Source organism: Carassius auratus, unplaced genomic scaffold, assembly GCF_003368295.1.
Source record: "Carassius auratus strain Wakin unplaced genomic scaffold, ASM336829v1 scaf_tig00022917, whole genome shotgun sequence".
In the NCBI taxonomy this organism is placed as follows: domain Eukaryota; kingdom Metazoa; phylum Chordata; class Actinopteri; order Cypriniformes; family Cyprinidae; genus Carassius; species Carassius auratus.
The window spans coordinates 180852-202024 of record NW_020525224.1 but is presented as its reverse complement, the minus strand read 5'-3'; the positions used below and the strand labels follow the sequence as shown (position 1 = coordinate 202024).

At 37.6% G+C, this 21173-nt stretch overlaps 3 protein-coding genes and 1 pseudogene across 5 annotated transcripts; 3 read left to right on the top strand and 1 right to left on the bottom strand.

Annotated features, from left to right (window-relative positions):
* The first annotated feature begins 65 nt into the window (after positions 1–65).
* On the top strand, positions 66–5957 carry LOC113077624 (biglycan-like). Its single transcript, XM_026249940.1, has 8 exons — positions 66–226; positions 1986–2247; positions 4082–4194; positions 4337–4550; positions 4936–5046; positions 5268–5361; positions 5545–5683; positions 5758–5957. The coding sequence occupies exons 2-8, from the start codon at positions 2004–2006 to the stop codon at positions 5953–5955; spliced, it is 1113 nt and encodes a 370-aa protein (XP_026105725.1). The 5' UTR covers positions 66–226; positions 1986–2003; the 3' UTR covers positions 5956–5957.
* Positions 5958–6894: 937 nt separating this feature from the next.
* On the top strand, positions 6895–8211 carry LOC113077615 (phospholipid-metabolizing enzyme A-C1-like; annotated as a pseudogene).
* Positions 8212–8847: 636 nt separating this feature from the next.
* Positions 8848–15607, top strand: LOC113077620 (death effector domain-containing protein-like). 2 transcript variants are annotated; one of them, XM_026249934.1, is made up of 6 exons: positions 8848–9042; positions 10191–10869; positions 10994–11098; positions 11717–11854; positions 13051–13476; positions 15345–15607. In XM_026249934.1, the coding sequence occupies exons 2-5, from the start codon at positions 10308–10310 to the stop codon at positions 13458–13460; spliced, it is 1215 nt and encodes a 404-aa protein (XP_026105719.1). In that variant the 5' UTR covers positions 8848–9042; positions 10191–10307; the 3' UTR covers positions 13461–13476; positions 15345–15607. The 2 variants fall into 2 exon arrangements, with proteins under 2 accessions (XP_026105719.1, XP_026105718.1); XM_026249933.1 differs by lacking the exon at positions 15345–15607 and having other exon boundaries at positions 13051–14279.
* On the bottom strand, positions 15415–19792 carry LOC113077619 (UDP-glucuronosyltransferase 2A1-like). 2 transcript variants are annotated; one of them, XM_026249931.1, is made up of 2 exons: positions 19497–19792; positions 15415–17816 (listed from the first exon to the last, which is right to left on the bottom strand). In XM_026249931.1, the coding sequence occupies exons 1-2, from the start codon at positions 19581–19583 to the stop codon at positions 16215–16217; spliced, it is 1689 nt and encodes a 562-aa protein (XP_026105716.1). In that variant the 5' UTR covers positions 19584–19792; the 3' UTR covers positions 15415–16214. The 2 variants fall into 2 exon arrangements, with proteins under 2 accessions (XP_026105716.1, XP_026105717.1); XM_026249932.1 differs by lacking the exon at positions 19497–19792 and adding an exon at positions 18501–18708.
* Positions 19793–21173: the final 1381 nt, after the last annotated feature.

The following is a 21173-nucleotide window of genomic DNA, read 5'->3' as shown; positions in this document are numbered from 1 at the left end:
GAGGGAAAGACAAGTTAAGTGGGAATGTCTGAAATACACTTTTTTTCACCCCTCTTTTTGCAAGCTGTCCTGTGTTTTGAATTGCAGGTACTGTTCAGTGCTGTGCGACTGCTGACAGCCAAGGACATAACAGACAGTCATCCAAACAATGATCAAACTATAAATCTGTCTGCCATCAGAAACCTTGGAAAGAAGAAATCGTCTACAAACACATCTCACACAACAGGTAAGATGCCTTGATGCTCTTATTGATCTTCCTGAACTGTTCCCCTGTTTTGTGCACCTGATGAGTTACCATGCTAGCATGTTTCTGTCGAAGCTGTCTCATTTCTTCGAAAAGCTTACAAAGCTTATTTCAGCTCATTAAAAAAGACCCTAGTTTTTAAAATCCTTGAGAAATGTTGTTGTAGTGTCATTCAGTCCTCCACGTCACCTCTGTAATCTTGACAACATTCAGTAATGTAGTCTTTAATTAGCCCATCTCATCTCTCTAATATGAGTTGTAATTCAGCTTTGCTTGACAATTTGGCATCATTTAGATATTATACATCTTTAAAGAAAAATCTAGATATCTTAACCTTATTTTAAAAAATAAAACAAAAAAGACTCATCTACATCAAGCTCATAAGTAGACAAGTAGGTGCAAACTAATTTTGACTGAGGTAAAGATTTTAAAGAGCTGAAACAAAAAGTTTCATTCATCAGCATTCTTATTGTGCTATTAGTAGAATTTTACAGTGGTAAAATCTGGCTGTCATTGCTTGTGAACATTTTGTGTGCTTTTAAATTAGGTCTGTCAGTTTATTACATAGTCATATTTTAAGAGGATATGATTTTGGTATATTCAGTGCCTTTATTTCAGCGCATGAATCAGGATCTCTAAAAACAATCTGTTAAACTTGCCAGTAATGTGGTTCTTCGACCATTCTGTGGTAAAGGGTGTGGGAGTGAATTTAAAGGGAGAGAAAGAGCTCAGAGGCAGTTTAAAACCACACGCACAACACGTGGCACAAAAAAAGAACTAGTTACTGCAGATCTAGATGGTCTCAGGATCTAATAAATGTGCATCAGTGGGTCTGCACACTAAAAAAGTATATTTAGTATCATATTTTATCTATTTTAGGAGCATTTATACAATTGTAGTATTTATTCATATTTTGAAATGGCTTTTATTATTGTGTCAGTATTAAACTTTACAGTATTAAAAAAAGAAAATAGTGTGTTAATAATACAAAATAGTAAACACTCATCATTGAATGTCATTGTATGTCAACAATTTTCTCATTTATTTTCATTTTTAAACCTCCTAAGGAATCTTAGACTAAACATCTGAGACTGTTGATCCTTAAATTAAACAAAATCCCCTAAGCTATGAAAGAGCAATTCAGTTTTCCTCTAGGATGGAACTGCTTTTGGTTATTATTAGTGAGTCAAGTCCCATCTATAATTTAGTTACATTGATTGTACAATTGTCAAATGTTTCTTTTGCAGAAGAAAATTATCAAATGCTCCAAAAGGGCATTAGTGGGCTCTCTGTCTTCATCTCATACTGACGTTGCATCAGTGTGGTTTCAGCTGTAATTTAGCTACACAAAGGACACAAAAATACATTTAGATGATGTTACACCCTTTCTGGGAGCGGAAAAAAGTGACCTTAAATATAGCATGAAGACAGGTTATAAAAATACACATTTGCACACGTTGATGCATCTGACCCAAACAAGTCTTTCCCTGTCTCAGGTTTTAGTTTTAGTTACAATGAGATATTTTCCCTATTGTAGATGTGCAGAGCAGATTGGTTTATTGTGACTGTTAATGAGGCGGTTACATATTCAAAGCTTAATGAGACCGCAGAATGATGGATTTTTACCAGAATCAGCTTTTGGATACAAAGTAGTATTTATGGTTTTAAAAAAGCCTGGAAAACAATTGCACTGCCATATTTTCAAGGCTTACTTCCTCTGTGTTTCTCTTTTTTTTCACAGATTAAAAACGTAGCAACCATGTTGTTGGTCCTCGTGGCTTTTCTGTTTCTCTGCACTGCCCACCTGCCACTTGACTCTTCCGCCCTTCCCTTTGAGCAAAAAGGATTCTGGGACTTTGACAAGGACATTGATATGAAAGAGCTGATGATGATGATGAAGGACGAGGAAGAAGGGTCAGCTGTGGATCCTTACCAACCGGAACATCCTACATGCCCATTTGGCTGTCGGTGCGACCTCAGAGTCGTACAGTGCTCGGATTTAGGTGGGCTTAAGATGATATGTGTTTGAAAAAGTATCTTGGTATAGACAGACAAGATAATAACTGCTTAGTCTAAGAGGTTTGGCTTCTAGACCCAAATTTATATTGGGTATAAAAAAGAAAAAGAAAAAAAAATTATATTTATATATATATTTATATATTTAAAAAAAAAAGTATATATATATATATATATATATTTTTTTTTTTTTTTTTTTTTTTTTTATTCTTGTAACCCGTGTTTGGGCTGCAACCCACCATTTGGTAACCACTGGTGTAAAGAGTGAAGTTACACTGGTTTGTGATTAAGATGATTTGAGTTACAGGATATCCCCTTTATATCTGCGTCCTATCCCAAAATTACTAGTCTGTGACATCAAGCAAAGATGAAAGACCTGTTCTATCATTTTTCCCATGAGATTTTTAAAATGTGGTATGAATGAATGTGGTATGAAACACAATTATTTGAATATGAGTTATGAGGTGTATATATATAAAACTACATCAAATATAAATCAACGTAATTGCTGAAAGTAGGGAAAGTGAGCAGGAAGTTTTGGCTGAAAGCTAAATAGAAATGTCAGGATTTAACATCCACATCAAAGGCCTGGATGAGATCAGGGTCATATTTAGCTGGAGAACGGATACCAATTCAGACACACCGCTAATCTGGCCCATCCACACCAGACAGCACATGTGGTGTGTGTTCGGTCACCTGAGAAGACAGACATTCTGCTTATTCTACTCGGTACAGCAAACGTGCCATAAACTATGATGTCGGTCACCAGGAATGATGAACTTAAAAGCAAATGGACAGTTTCTGTGGATGCCAGGTACCACCCAAGCACAACTGCCCTCTTTCCTATCTCGCTATTATGAAGTTTATAAAATAAGCTATTCTCCTCTTTTTTTTCTCTCCCCACGTTGTAATGTGCTACGTGGAGCCATGGTCATCTAGCTCCATCTTAATTATATGGGAAGCTTAGAGGGGAATGCTAGCACACAACAACAGAGCACAGCAAACACACAGTCCCGAAGCCCAGAGAATTACCAAACATTTCCGAAATTATAGCTCAAAGAAAAGTTTACAAGTGAACTCAAAGACTCAGATGGTTAATCCTGAAGAAACTGTTTCTTAAATGAACTGCCTTCCTACTCTCTAAAGGCATCATAATTCTGTAAAGTGGGGGGATTCGATGGATATAGCATCTTTTATTACAGCTCTCTGGAGAACTTGATTTTGATTGGCCAGTTCTGGTAAGCAGTAGAAAGATATTTCGTCACATGCCATCATCCATCTAATGCTGTAGGCCGCCATTTATAGCTGCTAAAGTAAGCATGTGCCTGTATGATATTTTACTTTCATAATGTGACTGCTGAATTTTTTACAAGAAAAAATAATTAGGGCAGGATTTTTTCATTTTATTCATCAGCATATCATTGGATTATGAAATGTGGGCATTGCATACCATAAGGGAGACAGGTGCTGGAGGGGCGAGGCCCCGAGGGTCTGGTGATGTCATCTGAAAAGGAAAGTCATTTTAGAAGTGGAGCAAGTTGCAATATTTTAATTAATAAAGATTTTTATGAAGAAAATTATTATATATTTTACTTGCACTAATAAATCACACAATACAAGACCATAAGTTTTATTTAAAAAAGTAAATTGAGTCATTTTGATTTCAAGTTGAGTTTCCATTACCCTTGAAAAAAAAAATGATTACCATAGCAACATTAAAGCCTAAACAACATTTAATCCACAATACTGATTTTTTTTTTCATATATCTCATTTCTAGCAATGTATCTAATCTTGTTTGTTTGTGCATTATTCCCTAACAGGTTTAGGTTACGTGCCATATGATATTCCTAAAGACACACTGCTGTTGGACCTGCAGAGCAACAGGATCACAGAGATCAGGGAGGAAGATTTTAAAGGAATGACCAACCTCTATGTGAGACCTAACATGGCTTCATTTTATAATTTGCATCATAATCACATTTGCTTTCTTCTTGTGAATTAAATTCAAATGAAATAAATGCAATATTACGCTCAATGGTAAAAAAAATTCCCTCATCGTTCCTGTCCTGTTTCAGGCGCTGGTGTTAAGAAATAACCAGATCTCCAAAGTTCATCCTAAGGCATTCCTCCCTTTGAAGCGTTTGCAGAAGTTATACATCTCGCACAACCTTCTGACTTCCATCCCCGAAAACCTTCCTCCATCCCTTGTGGAGCTGCGTATCCATGACAATCATATCAAGAAGGTGCAGGCATATAGCTTCTCGGGCCTCCACAACATGCATGTCATTGGTAAGACCGTGTGTTTGTCTGTGTGTGTGATTAATGATGTCCGACAGACCTTAGTCAGGTTAGATGCCATTTTGAATTTAACATGGATGAGGGATCACAATTTTCAAAAACTGTTTCACTGAGTTTTTGTCTACCGAAAGTGTTTTTTTTTTTTTCACTCTTTGTCAGCTGAATAAAAGTACACTCCGTTGAACACAGTATTTGCTTATATCCCTCACAGCCTCTTTTTCATTCCTGTCAAAAATGTAATATGCCACTACCCTGACTAAGGTCTATGGTTGCTCACTGAGGTTGTACGTTGTTCTGTAAAGTGGCTTTCTTCACTATCACAATGCACTAAAACTAAAGACTTGATCTGTGCTTCAAACACTGGTTGATGTTACAGAAATGGGTCGTAATCCACTCCAGAACAGTGGTTTCGAACCTGGAGCATTTGTGGACCTTAAACTTAACTACTTGCGCATTTCTGAAGCCAAACTCACCGGAATCCCAAAAGGTAACGAGAGTGATGGTTAAAATTGAATATAAATTGAATTCATTGACTTAACTTACTGCCATACCCTTTGGCATTTTTTATATTTGTTATTAGTAAATGGGTTAACGAGAATCCTGTATCGTATATGTATATACAGAATAGTTGGTGTACTTGTGTTACAGAGTGAAAAAAAATATTGCGACTTATTCGATTCCATATGGAATGTGTCTCATTCTTATCAGACCTCCCCAGTAGTCTTAATGAGCTTCATTTGGACAGTAATCAGATTCAGGCCATAGAGTTGGTGGATCTCAGCCAGTACACCCAGCTTCAGAGGTAAACCCTACACATTCCTACTTTTTTGGTGGGATTAATATATGTAAACAGATTGTATATGCTTCTACTGTTACATAAAATGAAACATTTCCCTTCAGTTGAACTTTTATCATGGACTTTTATGATATAAAGTTTGCTTTGGGTGTCCTCTAGTGGCTAAAACCCCTCTCTTTCTGTGTGTAGGTTGGGACTTGGCAGTAACCAGATTCGCCACATTGAGCATGGTGCTTTGTCTTACCTCACCGACCTGAGAGAGCTGCACCTTGACAACAACCGTCTGTCCAGTGTGCCCAGTGGACTGCCTCATTTGAAATATCTGCAGGTGTGTTTGTGTACATGATTCTACTGATTCTAGTTCATTTACACTATATAAACAAAATAACACTCTCCTTACAGGTTGTCTACCTCCATTCAAACAACATCACTAATGTTGGGGCGGATGACTTCTGCCCTACGGGTTTTGGGATGAAGAAGGTGTTCTACAATGGCATCAGTCTCTTTGACAACCCAATCAGGTATTGGGAGGTGCAGCCCGCTACCTTCCGCTGTGTCAGTAACCAGATGGCTGTACAGTTTGGCAACCACAAGAAATAAAAGATGCACAAAACCAATCCAGGAGGAGAACAAGAGGAAGACGGCCATAATTTGTGTAAATCAAGATATATGAGTGAAGAAGATGAATAAACATTTTCATGGAGGCATAATTCGGAAGAAACGTGGACTCCATTTAAACCAAAGTCAAACCAGTCTATTTAAAACAGAATACTGATGTTTGTAATTTGCCAGCTGACTTTAATGAATATATACTTCACAAAAATACATTTCTGTTTAATTTAGTTGACATACAGCTTTGATGATTCCTTTATTAACTCTCTGATATGTCTATCAACAGCTTCATTTGCTTATTTTTCATGGATTGCATCTTTAAATAATTAGATGAATTCACGGTTTGTCACTCTGGATGGCTGATTGTCACTCATTCATCATGGTAATACTGTAATAAAGTGAATTGTGTTGTGAATGTTTATGCCGTCACAAGACATCCAACTCTAAAGGTGACACGCTTATTTATTTTTAACTTTAAGTCAAGAATAAGATCCTAAGTGTATTCGGTGAAATTAATAATAACCCTGCAGGGGTGGCAGGAGTAGCTAAAACTGCAATGCCAATGTCTTCACAAACAAACCTTCTGCGGCAAAAAAAATAAAAATAAATTCACACAAATGTTGAAAGGCAATCAATCAATTAAAGAGAGAGTTCACTCCCTTCTGACAGTGCATTTAAATAAGAGCTGCGTTTCCCAAGAGTAGCCTATATAATGAGAAAGTATTTATGTTTTTGGAAAGGTAAGCCCAGAACAATGCAGAAAAAAACATAGGCTATATGTTTGAGTTATTTCACAATAAACCTATTGAAATTGTACCCTAGTTTGTGCAGTACATTTATTTAAATTTGAATGTTAAAAGTTCATATTGCTCATGTTTTATTCTGTATTATTAATTTAAGTCCGAATAAAAAGATTGCATTTTATGCATGCAACAGCCTGTTACTGGCAGTCCCTTGAACCATGGTAAAGTGAACATAGTTTTACTATAGTATTTGTAGATTTCCTTGGTTACCACTACAGTAAACATATTTTAACCATGTGTGAACAAAAATATAACCTAATAAGTTGCAATTAAGGTGTATTGTACTCATAATATTAAATACGTTTCATAATCTAAAAGTTCAGTTTAGAAGATACTGGCCATTAAAAGTATCGGTATCGTATCGAAAACAAATTATGTGGTAGCCTATTGCCCATCCCAGCAGCAGGTTGTATCCACCATGCAGTTCGGAGATTTGATCGATTTCTCGTACCCCATTGGCTACTCACATTGAGACGTGTACGACGAAGATGGATACGCCATTCACTTTGCAGTTGCTGGTAAGCACAAGAACGTTTACTTTAGTACTAATACTAATTCTATAAAAATATAATCATGCTATACCAGACAATAATATAGCCTACTATATGAGTGTATATAACTTGGGGCATGTTGGGGCACATACACACACACACACACACACACACACACAGAGAGAGAGAGAGAGAAGGAGAGAGAGAGAGTTGGATAGTAGTTTCCAATAATTAAGTAGCCTACTAGTAATTAGATTAAAATACTTGTAATCAGACGTTTTTTTTTTATTTGATTACATGAAAGCATATTGTTCATAAAATAGCAAAAAATAATAATAATGTAATGGATTACATTACTAACTACATTCAATTAATTTCAGTAACATTATAAGGAATCAGAAACATAAAAATTTTCAAGGAATACCCCAGCTCTGTATATATATATATATATGTGTGCAGTATGTATGCATGTGTCTCACAAACTGCCTTATATTAAATTTACTTTTTCCAGATGAAACTCAGCTGATGTTTCGAAGTTGTCTGCAGGCTATCTTCCTTGTTTGTGGTGACCTTTTGCTTGGAGAAACTAAGATACGGCATCAGCTCCTGTCTAAAATGAATGTACCAAAAGGAGCTCGTGTTTCAGTGAGCAATAACCAGCACGCTCTCAGGCCTTCACCTGTGGAGGAAATTAGAAAACGATGAGATGCTTTACTGCACAAATAGTTTACTTACAAACTCCTGACACAGAATTGTGAGCACTTTGCCACATTTGTCCGAGTGAGTACATGAATCAGGCAGTTTAAAGAAAGATCATTATCTTTATGTGTTCTGTACATTTGAGTTATTTTGACTTCATACCTTTGTTTTAACAGATTCCAGGGAAACCCAAAAACAAGAAATGTGTGGATGCTACAGAATTATTTAACTGCCTTGTGCCATCAAGTTAACCTACTGAATGCCAAGAACTATAAATTATCACAAGAATAATTTATTATGTTTGAATAAAGATATTTGTCCCACACTCATTTAACCAGTTAAGAAATTCGCCTAATGTTAGCATATGGTTTAATTATTTTTTGGGATCCAAATAACTCTAATAAATAACTCCAAAAAACTCTGTAGCTTATTTGTTGTAACCTAAAATGTGATTTGCTACTTAAATAGTCAGCTGCAGGTGACTGTTTTCCCATAATAATAAGTATCTGCTAAAAGTGAATCTATTGTGTAGGGAAAAAAAGCCATTTTGATTTTATTGAATTCAAATCAGCTACAACTGGAAAGAAATCAAACAGAATTATCAAGACTTCTCACAAGGTTTAAGATTAACCCATTTTTATTGTTTAAGTTTTCACATTAGTAACAATGACACTGTGGTTATGTTGATTTTTCATAGGTAAAGGGGCAATGCAGTGTTGTGTTTTTCATCATTAAAATAAATAAATAAATTCTATACAAACACCTATTATGGTTTTCTTTTCTTATACATTTATTAGTAACCGCATAAAAAAATACTAGTTACACATCACATTAATTTATTGTTATTTTTGACGAAGCGTTTCCTACATTCCCCGGATGTTGCCCCACGCTTTCTCATGTCCCGGATGTACCTACATTTTAGTAGAGGAACAAAAAAATGGGCTCGTTACCAAGCTTCACCAAACCGTTTAAATTATCCCCACACACGATTATTTTACACATATGAGGACCAGACCGCAGTTTTGAGAAGAGTCAACGTCCATTGTCTCCGTGTCTGTAAAGTGATTCATGGCATTGAAGAGGTAAGACAGTTGTGTACATTCAGTGTTGCTACACGCTGTTGACGTTAGCAAGCCAACAGTCAGTTCCTAAGCGAAGTTTATATCAATAACAAATAACGTTTAAGTATCTTTAGGCATATAGAAGCATTAAAGGGGATCACAATGAAATATTGACCATAAAATATGTTTTCTTAAAAGATCCCGGTGTTCTTCAGCCTCTCCTTGTGTATGCTAAGCATCAGGCTAACACAGCTGTCCAGATGGATTTCAGAAGATTGTTGATGTCTTAACTCCTTATTCATCAAGTCTTTTGATCGGAGTTTCCACTCTCAAACCTTGCATATGAAAAGAGCCTATGTTTGTGTTTTTAAACGCATGATATGGAAGTTAAATGATTGATGCATTCAGCTTTTTTGATTTTCACTCTCTTAAATCTGTTAGATGTTAATTATTAATCTAAACCAGGTCAGTAACTTCACTGTTCCTCAGCCTAAATATTTTATCCACCAATATTTATTAGGTTTATTAGATCGAAAACTGAACAAACAGGCTTAGTTAAACTCAAATAGGTTCTTAAATTGAAGCACTATAGATGTGATATCAACTATATAATCCCTATGATTTTAAAAGTAGATGAATTTAGAGTATCTAAGCTGTGTGATTTATTCGTAGATGTTATATCAGAGTACATTTGATGTTTAAACGTGTTATCTAAATGTATGAAGTATATTATTTTAAATTTAGATGTGATATCAGAATATACATTTTTAATATATATGTGTAATAACTGTAATATATTTTATATATACCAGAATTTATATATGGTAAATTGATATAAAAATATACTATCTTAATGTTTTTATATGTAGATTTGAATTTAGAATATATAAACTATATGATTTTATATGTAGGGGAGATGTAAAAACATGATCTGCATGGTTTTGGATGCTGAATGATTGAGCAATGGCAGCTGACATTGAGTCTAGAAAACAGAGTTAAGCAATAGATCAGTTTAAAAAAAACTGTAAAATGAACCCAGGTCATGTGGTAATTTGTCCTAGTCTGATTATCATCTTTATCAATTTATTATTCAATATGTTATATGAATGTAAAATACTGTGGTGTTGTTAGTGTTCTAAAGCTTGAGTATTAATTCTGTTCTCTTCTAGAGTGAAGTTGGAGGTGAGAGTTGCGGGCCAAGTGTGTTGACACAGTTCAGGCTGCTTCACACTGCTGACAGGGCCTTCTGCCATCCCCCTCACCCATCACCCGTCTAGTGAAGAGTGATGACCTCACAGCAGCATGGGAATGCCAACCCTGCCCTCCTATCACCACAGAACTCTTCATCTAGTCAGGGCAGGCAACACATTTCTCGTTCCCCGATAGACTCGTATTCCCGCTCAGGGCTTTCCTGTCCTCGGAGAGGCTGGGTTGCAGCTTCATTATCTCCAACAGCTCATGGTAACTCCCTTGCGCTCTCTCTAAGCCGATTGGGTCCGGCGTCCTGCAGTAATTCCTCCTCATCACGGAGACCTGCGTCTGGCCGGGTGGAGCCGTGGCCGGAGGAGGCTGTGGATGACGCATATGGGCTTTACTCTCTTCACCGCATGTTTGATATTGTGGGTGCGCAGCTGACGCACCGTGACGTACGTGTGTTGTCCTTCCTTTTTGTGGACGTTATTGACGAGTACGAGAGAGGAGGGATACGGAGCGGGCGAGATTTCCTGCTTGCGCTGGAGCGTCAGGGGCGATGTGACGAGACAAACTTCCGGCATGTTCTTCAGCTGCTCCGCATCATCACTCGCCATGACCTGCTGCCGTACGTTACGTTGCGCAAGAGACAGACAGGTTTGAGATCTTGTCAATTTCACCTTTGACAGATGCTTATTGTGTACAGTGAAACTACAGTTTCATCACTCTGCAGTATTTTTTGGCAAGGAGCATATCTAATGTGTTGCTAATTATTTTCCAGTGTGCCCAGATCCAGTGGATAAATATCTGGAGGAGACATCAGTCCGCTATGTTTCTCCCAGAGGAGCAGGAGAGGCGCAGCAGGGAACTCCTCACAGAAGAACAGGTGTGTCCTAAATTAGACCTCTTAATTTTGCTGTAAGCATTTTTGGTTTTATGTTTTACTGAAATACCACATCTGTCACTCTGTAAACTGCAGAAATGTCTTATAATTCTTTGATAAGCCAATCTGAACTTTTGATGCACTAATCAGTCAGTAATTTAGTGTTTTACAGCACATATGTGGGAAACAGGAAGTTTGGATTTTGAAACGTGTAGGGTTTTTGGATTAAGGGCGTGTCTTAATTCAGTGGCTACTGGTGTGTTCAAGTCCTCCTTGAATTGTTGTGGCGTTGATATAAGTAAAACTCATAAATACAATCTTTCACATGTGACTTGAATGCACCATAAGTTTGAAAGAAGTTCCAGAATGACAAAAGGCTTGAATACACTTCACAATGTTTACAATATGGAAAGATTTTTAATCACTTGGCATCATACGCTTGCCGACTTTGTAAATGGTTATTACTCCGATTCACACACTACCACTTTGACATTTTTTTAAAAATCAGGTCAAAATATTAAACATATCGAATATGATCAGAGTCTGATATGATCAGTGGAAATGCATGTACTACAAGCGAGACGGACATCGTGGTAGTGATTTTAATTTTCTGTTTTTCAGGAACCCAGCCATTGATCTGCTGTCCTCCATCAGGACCCCAGGTGTGCCCACCACGTGCTAAACCCACCCCACCTCCACTGAACAGGAAAAGGAAGAGATCTCACACGACAGCTGACTGCAGAGAAAAACAGACCTGTGGTAAGACAACAAATCTGCTGAAGAACAACAACAACAACAAAAAAATGCAAGCATCAGTTGCTGAAAGAGAAGGTTTAGGGCCATGGAATGCAGGGCTCAATGCTAAGGATTGTTCAACGTTTTACTTTCCCTGCCAATATTTTAATTGGCCCTGCAGCAAAAAAATTAAATAGTTGCTGTTATCATTGTTTTTGACCCTTGCTATCTATTATTATAATAAATAAGCACATATGACACAAAAACAAATTACAAGCTATAGCACAATGGAATATAAAGAGCAAAGATACAAATTAAATGATGCTTTAGGAAGAACAGCAGGCGAACAGAAATTCACTCTCTGACAGCAGGTGTGACAACTTATGTGACGTAGTAATTTCGAACAAAATCTGGCCAAAACATTTTTTTTTTTTGCTCATTTTGGGAGTTTGAAATGGCTTGCCAAAGCTAACTTTCTGGAAAAGTTTATTCCAGCTACAAAACACCTTCGTACTGTCATTAGTCCATGACGATTGAGTCACAGAAGATGTGCGCTGAGGCTCCACCCTCTTTTATGCACAGCTCTTTATTTAGTCTGTCGAGTGGATAAAAACTGGTCTGCAGGTAAAAACTGAACCGTGTAGAGCAACTTTATAGTAGCAAATTAAGTTTTGCTTTTGATGAAATAAGACACTGACACTGTTTTTCATGTTTCACACTGCTGCTTGCTTTTAAGCTATATATTGAATAAAGTGTTTTCTCCTCTTTTATGTTGACGCAGCAGTGCCCCAATGGGGCCAGTGATAAATTTGTCAACTGTCCCGAGCATCTTTCACACTGGCCCCGGGCCATTGGCCAGTTCTTACTGTCGAGCACTGGAATGTGATATTAATTAGGTCATAACCAATTTGCCAATAAAAGTTTTAATTACAAGCTCCAATGATATAACCCGTTTTGTTCGGGCGTCTTGGTGGCACACCCAGTGACTTTTATAAAACAAACCTATTAGCAACCTCTTAAAATCATTGAAAGTTTCTTTTAAGGCAGTCAATCATATTAAAACATTTTACCCAGACCTTGCCATTTTTTGGGTATGTATCATATTCTCCATGGATGTGCCATCTGAGCATTGACAAGCAATACTCCTGGAATCTGTGTGTCCTTTGTAGGTTGATTTAAAAGCCACTTCATTTTTTTTAACCTTCTTCCTTGTCTCACAGACATACGACTGAGAGTGCGTGCGGAGTACTGTCAGCACGAGTCGGCTCTACAAGGAAACGTCTTCTCCAACAAGCAGGAGGCGCTGGAGAGGCAGTTTGAGCGGTTCAACCAGGCCAACACCATCCTCAAATCCCGAGACCTGGGTTCCATCATATGTGACATCAAGTTCTCAGAGCTGACCTACCTGGACGCCTTCTGGCGGGACTACATCAACGGCTCACTATTGGAAGCCCTGAAGGGCGTTTTCATCACGGACTCTCTGAAGCAGGCAGTGGGCCACGAGGCCATTAAGCTCCTGGTGAACGTGGATGAGGAAGACTATCAAGCTGGCAGGAGGAAGTTGCTGAGGAACCTGGTGGCAGGAGGTGCCAGTGCAGGGACGGCGAGTAGGGAGGGTCTCTTGTCCTAGTGGTGGGATTGACTCGGTAAGTGGAGGAAAGTCAGAGACCCCGATGAGAGATTGAACACTAATGAAAAGATATACATGGTGGGGAGGGAAAGAAGAGTGAGGAATGTAAGCAGAGAGGAAGTGACTCTAAAAAGAAAGAAACCCTATACAAGAGGCTGCAATTTGCATGTGGATGGAAAGAGGTGATAAAAGTGTTCTGGAAAGTTTTATTTTGAGTATCTCAAGTTGTGGAAATAAAAGATGAAGGGAGAAGTATCAGACAACGAAGGCATTTAGTTTATTTTGTCTTTATTCTTGTGTAATTGACACTAATGATTTTGTTTTTAGGTTTGTGTGAATTAGTTTTTTTTTTGTGCTACATTTCCATTTCCAAGTCTTGTTGCACAACCATTGTTTAAATGAAATGTGTTTGCCTCAAAGTTTAACAAAGAGGTTTGATCGACTGATTTACAATCACATGCTTCAATTCATTATGGAATAATCCCCCTGTCAATGTTGTCTAGCCATCCGTGGTCAAGTTTTTCTGGATGTACACTTACAAGGCAGAATCTCGGTTTTTATTTATAGCACACTGCACCATTGCACTTCACTTTGGAATTGTGACTACTTTAAAGAGAACACATTCTCCATTTGTTTCACCGCTGAACATTTGCACATTTGGTTTCATTTTAGCAAATTCACAAGGGGACGTAGACCAACATCTAAAGATTCTGAAGCATGGAGGATTGGTTTTCAGAATGGTTTATTATATGCTTTGTTGCAACTTGTGTTTTGCTGCATGTCCCTGTAATTTTCTTTTTCTTTTAGTTCTGGAAAAAACGTTGGCAGATGTTCACTCTTGTTTGAATTCGCAACTTTATAGGTGCTCTTTGTCCAGAATTTCCCAAAAAGATTAAGACATTTGGGCTCTAACGCCCTATTAATATCCATGTTTGGACCAATTTAGTTTTACAGTTAATCTTCATTGTTTGTTATTGGTTGAAATTCTGGGCAGAGCGTTAGTTGCATCACTAATGCTATAATACAGAGATACGGCTTTGTAAAGTTGAAATGCATGTGACGGCAGTATTTGATTGAATTGGTTGAAAAACAGATTAGGTAGTTCTGAGAGTTCGAGTAAAAAAAGATTTGTACTGTTATCACTAGTTTAAAATGGAATCTCACTTGGAACAAGGCAATACACATAACAGAAGCAGAACTTTTTTTTCTTTACTCATGATTTCGGGATGCTCCTTAATAGCAGATTGCTAATGTGCTATATGTTTATAATTTCTACTCCTTCGAATTCGAGCAAATGTGTCCTGAGAAACGGCCACTGCCAGGGTTTATATGTTGAAATAATCTGCTGTAACGTCTGTCCAACAAGTCTGGAAAGATGACACTCTGAAGTGAAAGAAAAATGCCTGAGCAACATGCAGTCGCAGGAAGATGTATAATTTGACCGACTTGATGTTTTTGCTATACTTTTAAAATACCAAAGCTGTTCCCAGACATTCATTCTCTCTTTAATCTCTTTCTCCCTTATTCATTCTCTCCTCCATCTGTTAAACTGTTAAAATATAGAAAGAAAACTGGTGACTTGTGGGGTGAGTGGAACAGACGTTTAGTAAAGTTAGCTGTGGATCAATTACTGCTATTATTATTATTACAGAAGGAAGAAAAGCATTTTGTAATGTTTTCCTAATGGAACTAAACAAAGTTACAGACTGGTATCTATTATATAGGTTACATGTTCTATTGATTGTGTTCAAGTGTTTGTCTTTATATCTTGCATGTATATGACATTGATCCCCTTAAATATCACACAGTGACAATTGAGCTGTGGTCTGTAGATTTGAGATATCTAGACATTTCTAACCTTTTTTTATACTTTGTTTTTCATAGAGAAAGAAATGGAATTGCTACTTTTTGGAGAGGTGAGATGAGTATTCTCAAAGTGACACAGTAGAACAGATGAAGACGGAGCACTTTATTTTTTACTCTCTCTCAAGCGTTTCACCTATTGTAACCATATATAGTAATACCATTCCAAAATGTAGGAGACGTTCGGCATCATTGGTCATCTGTCGCATTATGATTCTGATTTCTGAATTATTTTATTTTTGTTGACCATGCCGGTGGTTGTGTTAAGTGAAATATTTACGGGCAAAATAGACAGCTGGTTCATTCAATGTCTGTACAAATCAATAAAACAAACTGAAAAAAAAAAATCTGTTGCAGTTCCTTTTTGAAAACAAAAACATCCTGTTAGAAACATATTAATTGACCAAATGTATTTGTATGAACCTTAAAGCTGATGTGTGTAACTTTATGTATATTGAAATTCCAAGTTAGCCATTCATAGATTTGTTTTCCCAAAAAGTGTGTATGCTGGTTCTGTGGCGTCAACAAAACACTGCTCTGTTTGTTTGAACGGCCTGACCTAGCAACATTCTCAACCAAACGTTGCAGCAGTTGCAGATGGTTTGGGAAAGTTGGTTATAAATTGCAATTCTGTAGAAATATAGGGTGTTGTTTAGTACCATATTGAAGTTATCTGTTAGGATTCATATTTATCTACTTGGCAGTCGCCAAGTTTGACTTAAATAATGCTTGCAAAATTAGAAAGATTTTTTATTTAACCAGATGGAATAGTTGCATCTACCAGCAGGGACTAACATGCTAACTAATCAACCCTTTCCACATTGAAAGGGATGTGTAGAGTCCTATTAATGATATCAGCCTATATATATATATATATATAAACAAATGTCTTCAGTCTTTTTTAGATTTCCTTTTCTTGACAAAAACTTTCAGCAAAGCCTTGCTCATCAAAACCAAGAGCAGGCAGGCTGCCATAAGCAAACTCGCTATCAGCATTAAAACGTCCACGCAGTAGTAGGAATACCAAGGAAGCCTGTAGGACTCTGTGCGCAAGTGTGCTGCACCCTTATGCCTCATGACAAACTCCAGCCAAAAGACGGCACTGTCCATTGGCTTGAGCGGAGTGTCACGATGTAGGCTTGACATCCTGCGCATGTTCTTCTGGTATGGCTGATTTTCATCCAGGATGTCCTTTAGGGTTTGTGTTAGGATATCTACATCCAGGGTTGCGACATCAAGCACTTGAGCCACCCCTCTGGCTTCCAGGCGAATTATGTTGTCAAACTGGTCGAAGATGAGCGGAAGTCCAAGCATTGGAACACCGTGGTAAATCGCCTCGTAGATACCATTCGTTCCTCCGTGTGTCACAAAAGCTTTAGTTTTAGAATGGGCTAAGAGGTCATTCTGAGGCAGCCAGTCCACTATCAGTGTATTGTTCCCCAATTTAGATGGCTTTTCTCCTACATGCCTCCAAACTACCTTTTGTGGCAAGCGAGCAAAAGCAGCGGCTACGACTTCAGATATTTCAGGACCCAGACTTCCAAGCAGAGTACCCAAAGACATGATCACAACCCCGTGCTCTCCAGAGCTCTCGACAAACTTCTCCAATTCATTTGGTAGAGGTTTGGATGGTTTACACTGGAAGCCTCCAATATAGACCACATTGGGCATAGTAGGTCGAGGGAACTCGAATACAAAATCTACTCGCATGAGCCACAGATCTGCTCCTTGGATCAGAGAGTACACATTGGAGTTTGGGTCTATGTATTTGCTGATAACTCCTTGATAAAGAGGCCTTGTGATCATGTGGTCAATGTATTGGCCGATTCCAAAATGCAAGATATTTTTCATTTTATTTGCAAAACTCATTTTATCTGTCACCCTAGATCCGATAGTCGGGATGTAAGAAAGCGGCGAGGGTGCAATTGCAAAGTGCCCTTCTCCATTTGTTATCCATCGTACATTGAACACCATTGGTAGTCCCAAGTACATGCCCAGTATGACACCTCCTGCAAAACCAGGATCAGTTAGCATCAAATCATACTTGGACTCTTTAAGCGTTTTTACAAGCTTTTTATCCTCTAGAATGGTCTTCACCATCTCAGCAGAAGACTTGTGAGACTCTTTTAGAAGAGTAATTACTTCTTTCTGAAGGGCCATGAATGACCAAACAGATCCTTCCCCTCTTTGAATGTCAATGTTTCTCTTAAGAAAAGACGCCATGTACTTGGGGTCCTCCAGGCTAGTCAGATGATCGGCATGGATGGTTATGGGCGTATAGTGTGTGGTGTTCTCTGGGATGTACCAGCTGTTAGCAGAACGGACAACTGTCAATTTGTGACCACGCTGATGAAGTTCTCGCAGCAAAATGTCCATGTTAAGCCAGTGGCTTCCATCCACTGGGTACACGAGGATCTTCCCAGCCAGGGAAAGTGGTGGGACACTCCAAAGGAAGGCAACAAGGACAAAGATTTGGGTATGCAGCTGCATTTTCTGAAAATATATACTTGATTAGTCATTCATTTTGATTTGGAAACAATGCAGGTCTTGATTTTTTGCATTTGTAGAAAATAAAAATATGGCCAATAGAAAAGGTGTAAATTGGAAACCACTGTTTGGACCTCTTGGACTTTTTAATATATTGGGTTCTGGAGAATATATATATATATATATATTCTCTCTTATCTGTCATTGGCCAGTGGGCTGTCCCCTTTACACTATCTGAGATAATCACTGCACATTGACCTGGCACTGCTACACAATCTCACAATCACAATGTACAGTTTTAAGAGGTCACAGTTTAAACGAGAGACACTAAAGATATTATAGTACACAGATATTGTAACTAACACAAATATATGTCCCTGGCATGTATCCTAAACAGTTGCATTATATAAAGTTTATTCATCTGAGGTTAAACTTTTGCACTCCAATGACTTGACCATCCAAATCTGTGTTCTGTTTAAATAGATTGCACAGTGGCATCAATTTAGTGATTTGCACAAAAATGTTTAAATGTGTAGCTCATTGCGTAAAAAATTACTGCAAGTGTGCATTGTTTTGAATGGCACTGTGCACGTTTCTATTCCTGTTTTAATGATATGTCCATTGACTTAAATACTTCTTTAAAATGGAACATTCCAAAGCATGCAGTCAATTTAAATGAGACACTTGTACCTGGTGTTTGGCGATGTCCTCAAGAGAAGTTTTGCAATGTAAAAGAATACCCAAACAGTGCGTTTTTTATTCCTGATCTGGCAGGCTGTCTTGTAAAGAGTAAGCAAAGTCCCTAACTTAAGTTTTCATAGTGTTTTTCTCGTTTTAAAAGTGGTGACTAGCACAGATATCTGACCAGGAACAGCATGAGGTTGAACTTTAGCCTAGAATTGTACTTCCTCTGTTTATTTATTTAGCCTATCCTCGAAAGGGGGCTTGATCTTGTGTTTGGTGTAGGAAGGAAAGAGAGAGAGAGAGAGGTAGGCCTACAAACAGATTAGGTCAGGGGATTTACATACAGTACATTCCACCTTCATTAAAACCTTTATTTGAATCTAATTCATTAAAAACAAGTCTTTGAGATGCAATATTCAAAGCATGGAACCAACACACATATGATGGCAAGACTGCACATTATTCCACTTCTGACTCAAGGGATCCAAAAAGTGTGCAATCATAAAGATTTATCATAATTTGGAACCAGCGAAGGAAGATTCTTCTTAGAAGCAAATACTATTCTGGATAAGCTAAAATTCACATTTTTCAGAATTTCAGTTCAATCCAATAATATCTTAATTAGTATGGGTATTATACTCTTTTTGAGCATTATAAAAAAATAATAAAATATGCAGAGTGAGAGGGCACTTTTAATATATAGGTACAGTCCTTATGTTAGATATCAGCTCACTACATTGTAAAAGATTCATTACTAGGAATGGTTTCAGAAATCATGTCTTGTGCGGCAACAAATAATATATATCCAAGATATCTGCAGCGGGATGCAATGCCATCTCCTCCGCTAGAGGGGACTACACTGCCACTAAAAGGATAGTTCACTTCCTGTTGCTGGTACCCATGTTGCGTACGCACAACAGCGTCATAGAATGTCTATGAACAGATTCACGCCCACTTTTAAGGGAAAACAAACCGCGATACAGATCGAGGAAGTGGACTAACCTTACAACATGCCAAAGAGTTGTTGTGTGGTTGGGTGCAACAATAATGTTTGTAAAACCCCACATTTGAAATCCATGCCATCGTCATCCATATTTTGCTGTTGGAAATATCATAAATTACGTATGATGCTAAACGAAAGCTAAGCCAGGCTAGTTGTATGGCTGGACAAAAAAGTGCACGCAGTACTCTAAATATAAAGACAAACTACATACATTTAAAGATGTCTACTTAGTACGAAGTAAAATCATTCGCTGGCTACCTGGTGACTCGATGAGGGAGGAGTAAATGTCCGGGTAAGACTCTGGCCACTGGGTGGGATTGTTACACCAATTTGACACTGGGAGAATGAAGGGACGTGTTTTAAAATTGACCAAATTAAGTTTGTGGATGTATCTTTCACGCACCAACATTCTGGAATGATACATTCTGCTGGATACACCAAAGAATACATGTGAGACTGATCCTCTCATGGAAAATTGTTCAATTTGGTTAGACATTTAAGGATAAAAAGATAATAAGCATAATTTGTTGCTTTTGCTGAAATGTTTTTTTATTCTTCTCCATACTATGGAAGTTAATTGGGACGAGTAACTGAAAGTAATTTCACTTGGATGCAGGAGAACAGTAGGGTGCAGCACAGTACAGAAATACACAGTCCACTTATACAGTAAGTGTGTGTCAACAGGTCATTCTTATTTGTTTTATAACTTAGCCGAACATCAGATGATTTAAATTGGCAAGCACAGAGACACATAGGGCATTTGTTCAGTGTTTTTGCCTCAATTTTGCTTTACTATTCTATAATTTCAGTTTTAGTTTTATTTGCTAACGTTACTGAAAACTAAAAAAAAAAAAAAAAAAAAAAAAATTAAATTGCGCAGTAGGCTAAACCAACAGCACAGCAGTGTTAACAAATTAAAACTATCAGTATTCAATTAAACGTAAAACGGCAAAGTAACAGTGCAGAGTCATTTCTGCTTTCATAAAGTTATTAAATTAGCAATTCAAATAAAAAATGAACAAATTTAAATGCGAGTGTGTGTGGTCGCGCGTCGACGTTTTGGCAATATTGTATGCAGAACAATCGTGCCAATAAAGTACTTTGAAATTTAAATGTATATTAATTGAACCAAGGATCTTCGTCCTCAAGTCCTTGTTGAGATGTCTTATTAATGTATCTACAGCTAACAGGCTGCATGAGAACTAGCTTCGTAATTAATGCTCGGATGCCCAGCCGAGAGAGAGACATAAGTAAATGAATTAAAGAGCAAATTCAACAATATGTTATATCTATGTCATTTTATTTTTGATTGTTTCTATTTTTATTATATTATGTAATTAACCGTGTTTTGGCTTAACTGTGTATGAAGACATTTTGTATAAATCTAGTGTTTAGCCTACTATTTTTTTTCTAGACATTTTATGACTCAGACCTTCCTCATAAATATTAATAAGGTCATGCTGTCGCTGTGTGTTAACCGTCCAATGTCGAATTTCTGCTTCATGAATATTAAGTACATCATGCTTACGCATCGTGACAACCACCCAATGGCGAACGTTCTGCTTATGAATATTGATTAGTCGTGTTGACGTTACGTCGTTACCTTGCTTGGTTACCTTCCTAAGGCAAAAACCCAAGTTATGAATATTAAAAACCCAGCCTTCGCCGTAGTAGAA

What these genes read in the sequence shown, in the direction of transcription:
- LOC113077619 (XM_026249931.1), bottom strand. Translation starts at nt 19,583, where the DNA reads ATGACGATGGCATGGATTTCAAATGTGGGGTTTTACAAACATTATTGT. An exon ending in ACTCTTTGGCATGTTGTAAG is followed by an intron (nt 17,817 to 19,496) that starts GTTAGTCCACTT and finishes ATATATTTTCAG; the next exon opens with AAAATGCAGCTGCATACCCA.
- LOC113077624 (XM_026249940.1), top strand. Translation starts at nt 2,004, where the DNA reads ATGTTGTTGGTCCTCGTGGCTTTTCTGTTTCTCTGCACTGCCCACCTG. An exon ending in CGTACAGTGCTCGGATTTAG is followed by an intron (nt 2,248 to 4,081) that starts GTGGGCTTAAGA and finishes ATTCCCTAACAG; the next exon opens with GTTTAGGTTACGTGCCATAT. An exon ending in ACTCACCGGAATCCCAAAAG is followed by an intron (nt 5,047 to 5,267) that starts GTAACGAGAGTG and finishes CATTCTTATCAG; the next exon opens with ACCTCCCCAGTAGTCTTAAT.
- LOC113077620 (XM_026249934.1), top strand. Translation starts at nt 10,308, where the DNA reads ATGACCTCACAGCAGCATGGGAATGCCAACCCTGCCCTCCTATCACCA. An exon ending in GTTGCGCAAGAGACAGACAG is followed by an intron (nt 10,870 to 10,993) that starts GTTTGAGATCTT and finishes ATTATTTTCCAG; the next exon opens with TGTGCCCAGATCCAGTGGAT. An exon ending in AACTCCTCACAGAAGAACAG is followed by an intron (nt 11,099 to 11,716) that starts GTGTGTCCTAAA and finishes TCTGTTTTTCAG; the next exon opens with GAACCCAGCCATTGATCTGC.